The following is a 15,270-nucleotide window of genomic DNA, read 5'->3' as shown; positions in this document are numbered from 1 at the left end:
CTCTCTATACCCTTTCTAATACAGGCAGAAGAGTAAATAAGAAAACAATCTACAGTATATCACAGCATGGAGATGTTCTGAAATATGGCACAATGATACATAGAAGGACTTTGTGAAAGGTGGACTCATTCCAATCTATGCTTAAATTTGTGGCATTTTAATGTACTACTACAGTATGTAGTCATTAATCTGTAGGACCTTTTTGACAAACATTCTATGCACTGAATGGCAAATGATCCCCATATCACACAGCTACTTTTCCTCAGGGTAGCCCAACTTCTCCCATCTCCATAGATATACAAATCAAGAGATATGACACAGGTAAAAATAATTTGATATATTCCAGGCAAATGGCCATATTAGTTTTTAGCAGAAAAATCTTTATTTGTGTGTTATAAACTTTGAAAGAACAAAATCCTTAGTGATATATCTGTACATCTCTGATATTTTCCCATTTGTTTATTCTGATAAAATTGACCCCCTAAAACTCTGAAGATGCTTCATGCACCCTTTTCACTCCTTAAAGCAGGAGTGAGGAATAATAGCCCTTTTATGACTTATGAACTTCAACTCTCAGAATTCCTGAGCCAGCCATGTTGAAGTCCACAAGTCATACAGGGGCCATCAATCCCCTGCCTTAAAGGAAAGCTGAACTTCCCCAAAATATAGGCTGATTATTAGGATACAATGCTGGTGCTCTAACACTCACACCCCTATAGTCCTTAAAGGTCAACCTTTAAAAAATAATACCTATCCCCCCCCCATCTGTAAGAATGTTGAAGAGTCTTAGGTGAAAGCAACCTCATTTACTAGAGGTAGTCCTCAATTTACAACAGTTCATTTAGTGACCATCCAAAGTTACAACGGCAATGAAAAAAGTAACTTATGCCAATTTTTTGCAGTTATGACCATTGCAGACTCCCCATGATCATGGGATAAAATTTCAGATGCTTGGCAACTGGTTCATACTTATGACCATTGCTGTATTCCAAGATCGTTAGACCACCTTTTGCAACCTTCTGACAAGCAAAGTCAATGGGGAAGCCAGATTAATTTAACAACCAGGTTACTGACTTATCAACTGCAGTGATTCACTGTGTCAAGAAATGAGACAAAACATATGTCTCACTTAACAACATAAATTTTGGGCTCAATTGGGTTCGTAAGTTGAGGTCTACCTGTAATTTTTTTTTAAATCCATGCCTCATAAAAAATCTAGCTTTGTTTTATCTAATATCAAAATCTTGAGGGGTGTTTTACATGGCTGTTTAAACATTTGTTTGTAATAGTGAGCACTATTTATTTAAGTAGCTTGAAATTCACAGTATGATATCCAATCTTACAATTTGCTACACAATTATAACTGTGTATAATTATAATACAGTTCTTATCATTTGTATGGTTATCTCATCTTGGAAAGTAAGGCTATATAACCAACCATAATTTTTTGGAATTTGCCATCTGCAAAATTCGATACAATTCAGAAAATGGACAGACGTTTGGGTAAAAAAAAGTGTTTGTAATTTTAAGTAAGAACGAACAAACAGAAAACAAAAAACTTAGCACAGCACACATATACCCTTAACTTTGCCAATTTCCATGGATTCTCACTTTGGTTCTCAATTCACAGTAGGAACTGATGAGAGGAGTCAAAATGGTATCCACATAATTGCTAAAAAATTCTGCTTGGGAAACATCAATTGACATCAATCATTTTTAAATAAAATATCAACAACTATTTTCTACTATAATAGTTTTATCCTATATATTTACAGATAAGCCAAGAATTTTAGATGCCAGAATACTGTACCCCTCCTCCAAGATTGGATTCAGTTTATCCATAGATAAGCTAGTCCACAAGTTTATATGGTAATACTTTTTAAAAGTACCTGTATATCCCATATATACTTGTTGAAAAGCCCACCCTTTGATTTTTTAACCAAAATACCATGAAATTTCAGGTCAACATATTCACAGGTAGCACATTTAAAAAATTAAAGGGTTGCCTTATCTGTAGCTGGCCTTATGTGGACATGGAATGTCTACTGTTGCTTCACTATGAGGTTCTAAATTTAAAGTATCCTACATTTCCCTAGGGTTCTCTGCGACATACAAATCAATAGTTTTGCCACTATTCCATAGTAACACAATAAGATGGCTATGATAAATAATACTGAAGCAGAAAAAATTGAAAAAAGGGTAAGTGAGAAAAAGAGACCCAGATCTGAAAACACAAAACTAGAATCTGGTAAACCTGTTCTGCGTATTTGATGCCTGGGATCTGACTAGTCAAAAAGCACTTCTAGGATCATCTGACAATAAAGACACAAGGAAGGATGAGAAATCTATAGTTTTCTTCACTTCTTATCAGAGAATCCAAACAAACAAGAGGATTTCCATTGGGTATCAACACTTTTCTCACAGATGATGATGAATCTTCAATCTCTTAGATATGAAAAATCCAGACTTTGGGACTAATAAACACTATTGGATATGGAGCATTTTTCAACACTCTCACAGTAAACTGCTCTGAGATTGGGGATTTTGCTTGCTCATCCAATCCCTGCCACAGCTGGAATGGTCAGTCACAAGAATGAACTGGTGAATATGAACAAAAGTAGATTGGCTAAGAATGAGGCTGAAGCTAGATGAAGTCCAAAAAACAAACTATTCTTTGGAATCCAATTCTTCCTCCAGATGTGCTGCACTGAAGTCAAAGTTGTGATATTCAGAATAATCCATATGCATAGGAAAAATTTCTACCCACACACTACCTATGCATACAGACAACTAAAATGCAAAAAGTCTAGACAAAGCTTGTCTGCCTCTGTCAGTATTACTTCTACTGCCCTCCCTTCCAGCTTAACTTATTTTGTTCTGCTTCAAAATGAAGTATTGCACTGTAACAAATCACTATTCCCATTTGCTGAACATGTGGGGATCGTTGGCATTTTTAGAAACAGAGATGGCATTCGGTGCTAGCATTTCACTTTGCAAGAAACATATTTCTCAGTCAATTTTCTTTTTAAAGAGAAAAATCAAGAAAAGCCAGAAATTTAACAAGCATCAAATGTGGTGATTGAATAAAACCCATGACCACCAGTGAGGAATCCGAGCCAAACAGAAACCCACTGTTACTCACAGCTATCATTATTGCTGATAGGATTCAAAACACTGCATGACAATTTTTTCAATCTGAATCAACAAACAAACAAACACCATTAAGAAAAAGAGTTTAGCCCTTCTTCTCCTATTGCGTGTATATATATATATGTTTTGGCGACGTTTCGACAAAGTCTCATTCGTCATCTTCAGGCTTCAGCTTCGTGCTTCTAGGAGCAATGTGTGATCGCAACTGTTTCTTCCTTTTAACTGCTAGTGGGGGTTTGAACTGATTGGGTGGGAGCTTGGCTGTGCTCTGATTGGATGGGGTTTTTTTGTGCTCTGATTGGCTGGAGGTGTGTCCTATTTGGGTGGGGGCTTGGTTGTGCTCAGATTAGTCTGAGTTGCAGGGGGATTTGAGCTGGTGAGCTGCATTGCTGTTGTTTGGCTTCGTGGTCATGGTCGTGCTACATCTTCATGGTGGGTGTCAGTCTGCTGCATGTATGGATTGGAGGGGTTTGAAATGGCTAATGTTACAGCTGCGGTCTGGCTTCTAGTCCTTGGTTGTGCTTCATCATCGGTGTGAGTTTGAGTCTGCTTTCTGGGTTGATGTGCGGTGGTGACATCCTGTGTGGCTCTCGTGAGTATGGGTCTGGTATCATTCCTCGTGTTAGGGACTCGTTTGTCAATAAGGGCGGGTTTCCAAATGGCTGGTAGGCGGGAGGTATCATCTCGTTTATTCATGCTGTGTGGGCGTTTTTCTATCTCGATGGCTTCTCTGATTATTCTGTTGTTAAAGTGTTCAGTTTTGGCAATGGTTCTGGTCTTTTTAAAATCAATATCATGTCCTGTGGCTTTAAGGTGTTGAACCAGGGAAGAAGTTGATTCCTCTTTTTTGACTGAGTTCTTGTGTTCTTCAATGCGTGCACCTATTCTTCTGTTGGTTTGTCCGATGTATGTGGTGGGACAGGCGGTGCATGTGATTTCATATACTCCTTGATTTTCTAACTCAATTTTGTCTTTGGGGTTTCTTAGGATGGTGGATATTTTTCGGTTTGTGGAGAATGCTGTCTTGATGTTGTGTTTGTGGAGGATCTTGCTGATTCTGTCTGTGGTGCCTTTTATATATGGGAGGAGGACTGTGCCGTTTTCTTGTTCACTGTCTTGGATTTTAGTGGGCGTTTCTTTTTGGATTAGGTTGGTAATCTTATTTCTTTGGAATCCATTGGATGTTAGTACGTTAGTGAGAGTGTGTAGTTCGGTTTTTAGGTGCTGTTCGTCAGCTAAGCGTTTTGTTCTGGAGATGAGTGTCTTGGCTACGGAGTTGATCTGTGCTGGGTGGTGGTGTGAGAGTGCATGCAGATAGCGGTTTGTGTGTGTTTTCTTCAATCCATACATGCAGCAGACTGACACCCACTATGAAGATGTAGCACAACCACAAACACGAAGCCAAACAACAGCAATGCAGCTCACCAGCTCAAATCCCCCTGCAACTCAGACTAACCTGAGCACAACCAAGCCCCCACCCAAACAGGACACACCTCCAGCCAATCAGAGCACAAAAAAACCCCATCCAATCAGAGCACAGCCAAGCTCCCACCCAATCAGTTCAAACCCCCACTAGCAGTTAAAAGGAAGAAACAGCTGCGATCACACATTGCTCCTAGAAGCACGAAGCTGAAGCCTGAAGATGACGTATGAGACTTTGTCGAAACGTCGCCAAGACACTTCCAATTTTACGCGGGAGAAAACCTGAATAACCAAAGACCTACATTTATATATATATATATATATATATATATACATATTTATATATATATATATATATATATATATATATATATATATATATATATATATATATATATATATATATCCCTCCCTTCCTCTCTCTCTTTCTTTCTCTCTCTCTCTCTCTCTCATGCACACATACACACACACAAAGTGTGTACTAAAGCATTCTTTTTTCACCAATCAAAACAAATAGGATTACTATTTTAAGGGCTAAGACTGCTATCAACGGTGTTTAATTAATGCAGAGGAAAATGAATTACATATTAGAGACATTAAAAAAAACATGTTAAGGCTTATACTTAGACCTAACTCAGTCTAAGTGTGATTAATTTATTGCTGATTACTGAATGCTCTTCTATACAAATAAATTCGCTTTACAGATGAAGGACTGAAAGATTCTAATATAACATGTTCCATGAACTGGTCATTAAAATATTATTGATTTGGAATTGAAAGCACATGAAAAATGAAAGATAATATATTTAATGGCTTGTTTCCTTCTTCTTCATGAGACTTTTGAAGTCCATCTTTGTACCATGGCAAATTTTGGACACACACACACACACACACACACAGTTTGAAGTCACACCCAGTTTGAACAGTCCTACACGGTTTAGTAGAAAGCCAAGACCATATGATAAGATTCTAGCAATAAAAAATACTCAAGATAATCAATACAAGCAACAGTTAATTGGCAATAATAAACTCAACATCTGAATAATTTTAAAAAAACTTTGCTTAGTGTCATCAAGAAATGGGGTAGATGCCAAATAACCACTCTGAAGACATTTTAAAACAGGTTGCAGGGTATCCATCACATTTCTAGTTTTGTGTCTTGTATTTGAATACAAAAAAAATCAATATATCCTGTATAACTCTAAAGCTGCTACAGAGCTAGCAATGAATGGTAAAAAAAGTAAAGGAAATTAATAAAACAGTAATTATTTTGTGGGACTATTCACAAAATCTAAAAGGCAATGTATTTGCCTTCTTTAATAACTGTACATAAAATACATGATATCTGAGTAGGGTGAAAGTCTTGGCAATGTCATTAATTAACCTCAGAACTTCTGAATTAACACTGGGGTCAAAATAAGACGTTTCCTCACTCTGGACCTTTCTGAGAGTTTCAGTTCAATTCTTTAAAACTGGATGCATTTCATTTTTAATCCACTAATGCATGTTCATTCTAATGAGTCACTAAAATGAAGAGACAGACAGTCCTTACTGCCTGGCTGGCAGCAGCAGATTCCTGCTGATGGCAACAAATTATTTGGTGGTTGCTTAAAAGCCCTTTTCAAACATTTTATTGAATTCCAAAAATGCTGTTTCCTCAGGAGTTATTTTGCTATACATGCCACAGGACAAGTTAAATCATACTTTGATTTGAGCACTGCTTTCAATAGTATCTTCAGATACCCAACATGAACGTACAATTATATCTTTCTGCCTCTGTCACATAACACTTCGTCATTTAAAATTTAGTCTCCCAGACATGGTGTAGTTAGGGAGGGAAGAAATTTTAACACTATTACATTCACCTAAATCTTGATCAAATCCATCATAAAGATTTAGGTAAGTGTAATAGTTAAAATTTCTTTCCTCTCAGCCTCAGGTGCCACAATTTCACCTGCGTGTCATTCAATGCAGTCCTCTAGCTATTTCTTAAGCACTTGAGGAATAGATGAGCAGGTGTGGGAAAGAGCTACAAGCTATTGCCTTGCTATATACACCTTAATTTTAGTCCAATCCTATAATCTTTCTTGTGGCTACTTTAAGACACAGTATTCTAAGAGAAGTGTAAAGGAAAAATTCCCATTCTAAAGTTCTAGGACTGTTTCCTCCACTGAAGATTTTTATGTTAAATTTGAGGCCACATGTGTTTTTAAAATTGTCCTTAAAATCATGTCACATTATTTATTTAAATTAAAAATAATAATTCAAGTAAATCTACTTCTCTTTTTTCAGATTTTCAGATTTTCTAAATTTAACCTACTTCTATTTTGAAATAAAAGGGGAACAAAGAAAATAAACAGTTCGTTGTGTGTATCATAGGCAGATGATTTTCCTTTATACAGAATGACCTTATTACTTAATCAGCTGATCCGAAAGAAAAGCTATTACACTTCAAACTACATCCTTAACTTGACATTTCTATCATTCAGCAAAAATACAGATTGTTTTCAGCTCTTGACAATAGAAGTTTTTCTATTCAGTCATGAGGAGTCTTAACTTGTTAACTTTCTCAATCCACTCTTCCCCTAACATCTACATCTATGTACAGCTAAAACTCTAGTTTTCAAAACCTTTAACTGGTTTTGATGTGCAATGCATCCTAGGCATAAATTTTGAACAAAATTGCCTCAAATGTCATGTTATGACATAAACATTATCATAAAACAGTTTATATAATAATACAGAACATGTTGTGAAGAACCTTCATTGGAAAAGATGGGATATATTCAGAGAGGTATATCTGCCTTGGAAAAAAAACATGTTGAACTGTGTAACATATCAATATCAGTACAGAACATGTTTTATTACATTTTGTATTATGTCATAAACTATTTTATGGCAATTTTTATGTCATAGCACGTTTTATAAAATTTGCCAAATTTGAATTTGGCAGTCATGTGTTCCAGATTTTGGACACATATTGTAAATTAGATCATTTGAGGCACTTTGGTCAAAAACTGTTTCACCAAGCTAAAGGTTATGGGAAGAAGAGTTTTAGTAGTGTATTAGATAGCTCTTGCCTTATTTAGTCATTGTTTCAGAGATATTTACTTACCTAGACAGAGAAATAGAATGACAATGGATAAGCAATCAGCGATGGTGCATGGAATGCTGCAAGAATCAGGGAAGACATGCAGCATGGTGGCACAGGTTGGAGGAGGATGTAAGGAAGTGGCATGGGCTGGAAAGGTGATGGGGATTTTGTCTTCCCTGTTCCTCCCTTCCTTCTTTCCCCTTTCTCTTTCTAGCAGGCAGGTAAGTGGCTATTATTAGGTATGAGAAGAAATAAGGGATTGTGTGATTGGCTGGGAAATTGTCACAGAATGTTGAAAAGGAAGATCACAGACTACAGCAACAGCCCAATAACAATGAAGCAGACACAACTTTCACAAATTACATTTTCTCAGGAATAATAGGTCCCAGATTATGCATGCACTCTGTAAATTAGCCCACTTGAGATTCAAAAAATGTTACCCTATCATGCACCATTTCACCGAGTTGAAGGTCATTCGCTATATAGTTAAAATACATCTTTGAATGTATCTCAACTTTTCCAGTGAGCCCAATACATTAGACATGCTTTCATTGTTGAAGTCATTGAAGAAGCTAGACAACCCATAAATTGTAAGGAAATATCTCTGAAAGGATCTCTCAAAGGATCATGGGTTGTCTAGCTTCTAATGCCTTCAAACCAATAGAAATGTTTTGTATATATATAAAAAAAATCAAAGCCTACCTGGTCCCATGGACAGATTATTCCTCCAAACCACATGAAGAGATATCCCATGGCAACAAGGCATACCCAGACAACCACAGAGAAAACTCGTAGGAACTTCTTGAATAGTGGTTCTACGCAGGCAAGGATAAATATGGCAAAGAAAATTGCCAGAGCAGTGGGAACTGTTATCAGGAATGCGACATGGTCCTCCGTTTCCTGAAAATAAGAAAATATGAAAGCTTACAATTTATTCTTACCATCGTCTATTGAAATAAATAACAAACTAGTGAAATTTTTCCAGATCAATCCTGTGTTTAAATTACCATGTATTGCATTTTTAAGGGCCAATTATTTTTGTATAAAGCAGAGGAGGAGCGTCAAAGGGCAAACTGATTTAATCCAATTTAACAAACAATATATTTTAAATAAAAAAAGAGAGAAGCAATGTATTTTCTAGCTAATGCTTGAACAATTAAAACCTGTTGGTTTGTAACTTGAATTAAATTCTCTTATGAATATAAGATTCTATTATGCTGCTCAGTTCCCTTTCACTGTGTACTGCATTTGCTACGAGAGAAAAAAAGTAGTTGCAAAGTTTGTCTTTCTGCGTGTATATGCCAGAAACTAGATTTTATTAAATTCAGGGCTTCTGAATAAACACACTGAGGAATGCATTGTCACTTACTTGCAGTCTAAAGCTAGTATCCAAAGAAGCATGAAACTAATTCCATGAATTCCAGGAATTAGTTTATGGTTTCCTTCCATAAAACATGGCAAACTCTAGATGGAAATTTCCAAGTGGTTATGTCAGGATAGTGTGTTTTCGAGATTTCTACAAGATGGCTCAAGCCCTTCACATGATCTTAAGGAGTCCTTGAGAACCAGTCTTTGGGATCCTTTCTGTATGACATACATACATTTTATTTGGAGACTGTCTAGCTAACAAAATCATTTTATGGTGCTCAAAAAAAAAATGGTTCTCTTAAAATAAAGTAAGTCTCTTCCAAACGTTAGCTTTCAGGGTGGGGTGAGGTTGAGATTAGATTTATGTTGAGTGTCTGCCTAATCTATTTCTTTGGCCAAAAATTCTAAAAATCTCCATAATTTACTTTGCATCTGTTTTCAGTTTCCATCTTCAAGTGCAGTTTCCCTTTCTGAAAGCCACCCACATTAGATTTAAAAGAAATTTTTGTCAACTTCTATACAAAATAATAACAAATTCCTGAATTATTTTGCTAAAAAAATTTTGCAATCTAGATTTTATTTTCATCGCTTTTCCATTTCTCACATAAGGCAAACCAACCATGTATGAAAAATAAACTAAAATCTGCTTGATTCCTTCTCATGATCAACTGGGAGGAGGAAAGAAGAGTGGAGTTCACACTTAAAACTGCAATGAAGCTAGATAAATATTTTTCCATAAAATAGAATGGAAGGTTAGAGTATTCATTGGATAACAACATAACTATTGATAACATATTTGAAATACAATATATAATGCACTGTATTTAATTTAAAATTTATTAACCTCAAGGACTGATCAAACCACACTAAATTTTACATAGATAAGCCGCTTTTAATTCAGTCTGAAAGCATTCAATAGGAGTTCTGTAATTTCCAAATTGATTTGTCACTCTCTCACTGTGAGCATTACTACAACTTTCAGAGTAGCAAATCTGATTTCTAGTTATTCTTTGTATAGGTATTTTATTTAATATTTCTGTCAAAGGGGTTTTCCAAATAGCATGTAACACTGTAATGGTCAGCTATTTAATAATATGAATTCTACTAGCCTTACTAAATCAAAGTGCCTCTGAAAATTTAACCATCACTGTCTGGGCCTTAAAAAGATATATCAATCAACCAAATCTTTCTAACAGTCATAGAACAGCATTATGGATCATACTACCTACTGCAGAAATTAATAATCTGGACATTTCACCTGCATTTTCCCCCCTTCTGTGATGTACAATGAGACTTTTTTCCCCATAATTTGTTTCTTATTAATGGCAGTGTGGCAATACCTTCCTTATTTTCTATTTATATTTTTGCTAATTTATGTGCAAATTTATCACTAGCCTTTACTTAGCTTATACTATGCTTCTACATGTTTGATATAGCATGTGAATCTATAATATGTCATATTTAACGTTGACAGCATTATTAAAATGATCTTGAGTTTCATAAATATTTATTTTAAACACTACGTTCTTTGCCCCCTCTTTTCTTTTTTCAACTATGAAAATATACTTAAAAATAAACCTCTGGCATATGCTTCTATCTTTCCCTATTATTTTCTTTAGTTGTGTTAATATGAAAAAACATCAGATTTCTACTTATCTATAACTTTATTTGCGCTAAGGTTACAAAACCCTTTTTTAGTAAGAAATCTAGAACAATCATTCCTTAAAGCCAAAAAGAACATATACTGTAGTTATTTTATTCTAAATTCTGAACCCCTCTGTAGACCCTCTAGCTGAAAATATTTAGTTCTTTTTTCAGGCTTAAGATTTTGTATTAGATTCCACCTTGACCTCTATCTGCTGCTTTCAATTAATCTTAACTGAGAATGATAAAATACAGTATTTGAAAATTATATAACCTGCCCTCCTAGGTAACAGTAGCTGACGGAGAACAAATTCAGAAAGCTTCAAGTAAATGCTAAAACACATTACTGCCAGGAGCAATACAGGCTCCTAAAGTTATGGTCTAGCCCAAAAATGAGGCAGAATTTCTTCCACAGACCTTTTAGCTAAGCTGCAGGAATGACTCTAGGCACAGGTCACAATCTCCCAGTCCTGGTTGCTTGGTCACATCTGCAGTATCTTGTCACTGACCTCACAAAAGCAATAGTTATTCAGAAAGACTGAATTGCTTGGGTGGCCCATTTAATTGCCCCCCTGACAGCCTAGGAAGCAAGACACAGAAGCTTAACTGAGGAAAGTGGCAGGAAAGATGCCATGAAAATCAATACAGTAGAAAAGAAGCAGACAGGCCTATTACTTATGTTCCTCTAGCAAGACAGCAAGACAGCCATAGTAGCATGGATGAGCAGCATTCATTTTGAATTTGCTTTTCTAATGTAATTGCTGAACCAAATAAAAACTGAATGCACCAATTACCACACCAAGCAAGAAGAAGACCTTCTGCGCAGAAATTCCAATCGTGCTTTTTATAATTTTGTGAACAACAACAGAGTTGTTAATGCTTGGAATAAACTACCTGACTCTGTGGTCTCTTCCCAAAATCCCCAAAGCTTCAACCAAAAACTGTCTACTATTGACCTCACCCCATTTCTAAGAGGTCTGTAAGGGGCGTGGATAAGAGCACAAGCATGCCTACCGTTCCTGTCCTTTTGTTTCCTTTCGTTATATCCAATTAATATAGTTATTACATACTCATACTTATATATATGCTTATATATTGTATAGTCATTTCATGTCTTATGCTTATATATACTGTGTGACAAAATAAATAAATAAAAGAAAGAAAGAAAGATGGGTCATGTTTGGTGTGTGTGTGTGATGTGGTCTATGTCTGTATGTTGGACAGGGAGAGAGAAACAATGTTGCCCTTGTTTTGCTAAAGATAAGGGATTATATCCGGCTGCTTGGAAAAATAGTCTTTAAAGAGCAACACTATAATCTTTTCCCATGCTTCCAGCCTGCTATTTCTTAGGCCTTACTAAGCATTTAGTATTATTTTTCAAAGGACGAGGAGAAGGAGAAAGAGTGTAATAACTTAGTATAGATTCCTCCCCATTAACAATTGCTTTCCCTTCCCTCCACGATATGATCCAATTTCAGGTGTAAATACCATTTATTTATATTTATTATTCTGCTTAAGCTTTCTGTTGTCTTCTAGAACCACAGCTTTTCCCTGATTTCTTCTTTTTATATAGCTTGATTGACCCTGATCATATTTCCAAAGTTCCTAATGTTCTATTTTTTTCTATCTGTTTTCAATTTAAATTTTACATGGTAAATAATATAAACATTGAAACTTGCATTAACAGCTTTGTTTTTTTTTGTTTCGAGTGGGAATTCATAGTTATTAAATATGTTTATAAATCTACTGAGCATTGTGTTTATTCAAGTTTATTGAATCTGTATGTAAACTGAAAGATCAGTCAACATCTATTTTATAAAGGGTTTATTAAAATGATTTCTGTAGAAGGCTCTAATGCTGGAAAAGGTGGAAGCAGAGAAGAAGAGGGTGACCAGAGCCAGATGGATGGACTCAATTGCAGTGCACTGTTGGAAGAACTGAAAGACCAGGTTAAGGACAGATTGTGATGGAGAAAGTGTTTCTATCTGGTGAATAAGGGTTGATAACAACTTGAAGGCGCATAATCACTTATTAAAATAAAAATTAAAATGTATCTTGTTTATTTACTACAAAACATCATTTTAAAAAACAAAATTATCTAAAAACTGGTAATAATCCATAAAATGGATTCAGTATCTACCTTGGATGAAAGAAGATACGCTACATCAAATACAGGCTATCTTATAATAGCAGTCAGACCAGTTTCCTATATCAAGTGTGGCAACTAATCTCCAAGTGCCAGCAGTGAAGGTGCTCTGAATGGAATGTGTGACATTTGTGCACTACATATGTCCACTATTATGGAGCTACAGCTATTCAGCTCAATGTTTTGGCCAACTGTCCTAGACAGTTTCCCTAGTACAAAACTAAATTCTAACAAAAATGTTAATCTCCTAATGAAAAAGAGAAACTAAGCATTTAAAAACTGGCCAAGATGGATTAAGCAAATGTTCAATAAATGCAACTAGGCTGCACCAAATAATTATATCTTGGCCACAGAAAGAACTAGATATGTCCTTTCTCTGATCTTGTCAGGACTGCCATCCTGCTACACCATGCATTGACTGCTGTCACCCTGCAATACTCAAAGGGGAGGGGAAAGCTGTGGGGTGGGATAAGGGGGAAGGTAGCATGTTAGGAATCAAAACAATGCATCGTGCTATCCCGTGAGAGCTGCCAACCATTCCAAGGTCACACTGTAGAATGCAGAATCATCCAGCCTGCAAAGACAGGAACTGTTACCCAGACAAACTGTTAACACTCAGCTGAACACCTGTTGATAATCAGCGGGGAAGATGGGAACAAGGTAAAGTTAACTATATGCTTTGGGCATGAAAATCTCAGAGCCAGCGTTGCTCCTTCTGTAACCACTTGGCTTAAGTAAAGTATACTTTCATTAACAATGGACCCAAGAGCCTTTCTTTTCTAATCAAGTTGGGACAGTTGACAGATCTTGCAATGCAGCAGAAACACCTTCAAGGATGAGGACATTGCAAAGACAGCTATAAAGGCCTCTGGTGGCGCAACAGGCTAATGCAGCCTATTATTAACAGCAACTGCTTGCAATATTGCAGGTTCAAGTCCCACCAGGCCCAAGGTTGACTCAGCCTTCCATCCTTTATAAGGTAGGTAAAATGAGGACCCAGATTGTTGGGGGGCAATAAGTTGACTTTGTATATAGTATACAAATGGATGAAGACTATTGCTTGACATAGTGTAAGCCGCCCTGAGTCTTCGGAGAAGGGCGGGATATAAATGCAAAAAAAAATAAATTAATTCTACCTTTGTTTCCCTGATTGTAACTTTCTTACTAAATTCTTATTTAAAAAACCAGTACAAGAGCATTCTGAAAAACATTTCAACTACGATTACAGATTTTCTATTGCACATCCTCCCATTAGGCAGTCTGGGATGCATTTTAGACATGAAAAAGAACTTTCATTTGGAGTGATGATAAGGCTGAACAACTCCAGATCAATAGGGAACTGGAACATGCTCAGTGTCATATCTTCGGCTCCCGAGCCGGGCCTCCTGGCAGAGAGTGGCTCAGGGAGTGAGGGGGAAGAGCCGACAGAGCTTCCCTCTGCAGGACCTTCCTCTCTGGCTCTGCTCCAGGTCCCAGAGGCAGGCCAGGTGGAGGAGATGACAAGGCCTCTTTCTCCCGCACCTTCCCCTTCCCAGGCAACGCCCCAAGACCCAGCTGCTGACAATCAGTCTTGGTTAAATCCCAGGTATCGCAGAAAGGAGAGGCGGGAACAACAAAAGAAGGGGTGGGGCAGGCCTAGAGAGTGCTGAGTCACAGAGTCACACCCCACAGGGTATAAAAGCAGGAGGAGCTGCTCTATAGCTTCTTGTGACGGACAAAAACTGACTCTTGGAAACTTTGGCTGCAATATTTCGAGACTAAGAATTTGGCTTCTGGATTTCTGTTTATTAACTGCAGTTACGCTGGCTTCTGAGGAGATAAGAGAACTTGGCAGGCAATCGCAGGTTCGTTGCCAGAACTGATATCTGTCGTAGGAATAAATTGCTGGAAAATATAGTCAGCTCATGTGTCTTCTTGGTTGTGGTTGGGGGAGGGGACAGAACACTCACAGGGAACTTTATTCCATCATTTGGAATTTGCTCTATGTGCCTTGAATAAAAATAAATGGAATGTTAAAAATGGAAATACACCAATAGACAATAACTGAACCCACCTTCCTAGAATTCAATTCAATTACATTTACCACCCATTCTATTAAAATCTGGGTGGCTTGCAAAATACAAAAAGTAGTTGGAGAGTTAAGTTTGTGAAACAATTTAAAAAGTTAAAACATACATAAAAAGGCAGCCCAGACTAAAACAACCAGAACAATAAATAGTATCAATATGACAAGACTCTACATATACATTGCCAAACACGTTAACACTAGGCCAGGGAACAGAGCCATGTCTTAAGGGCATTCTAGAATCCCAGCAGTAGCGGCCATCTACATCTGGGGTAGTGGGGAAACTGTGTTTCAAAGGTGGCGGCACCACAGAAAAGACACTTCCTGGATCTCACAATGTGACAATATTTAACCGAGGAGAACTTGAATGCGCCCACTCTG

At 36.9% G+C, this 15,270-nt stretch overlaps 1 protein-coding gene across 6 annotated transcripts in view; it reads right to left on the bottom strand.

Moving 5' to 3' along the window:
- The window catches only part of ADCY2 (adenylate cyclase 2), a 147,080-nt gene that overhangs the window by 120,773 nt on the left and 11,037 nt on the right, over positions 1–15,270 (bottom strand). For all 6 annotated transcript variants that reach the window (XR_009154471.1, XM_058177458.1, XM_058177456.1 and 3 more), the window contains exon 2: positions 8,369–8,566. Coding sequence is in view for 5 of the 6 variants with exons in the window: in XM_058177458.1 (XP_058033441.1) it covers positions 8,369–8,566 (198 nt within the window). In the remaining variant the exon portion in view is untranslated. The remainder of the gene's footprint in view (positions 1–8,368; positions 8,567–15,270) is intronic.

Source organism: Ahaetulla prasina, chromosome 3 (assembly GCF_028640845.1).
Source record: "Ahaetulla prasina isolate Xishuangbanna chromosome 3, ASM2864084v1, whole genome shotgun sequence".
Taxonomy (NCBI): Eukaryota; Metazoa; Chordata; class Lepidosauria; order Squamata; family Colubridae; genus Ahaetulla; species Ahaetulla prasina.
This window is presented reverse-complemented; position numbering and strand designations above follow the sequence as displayed.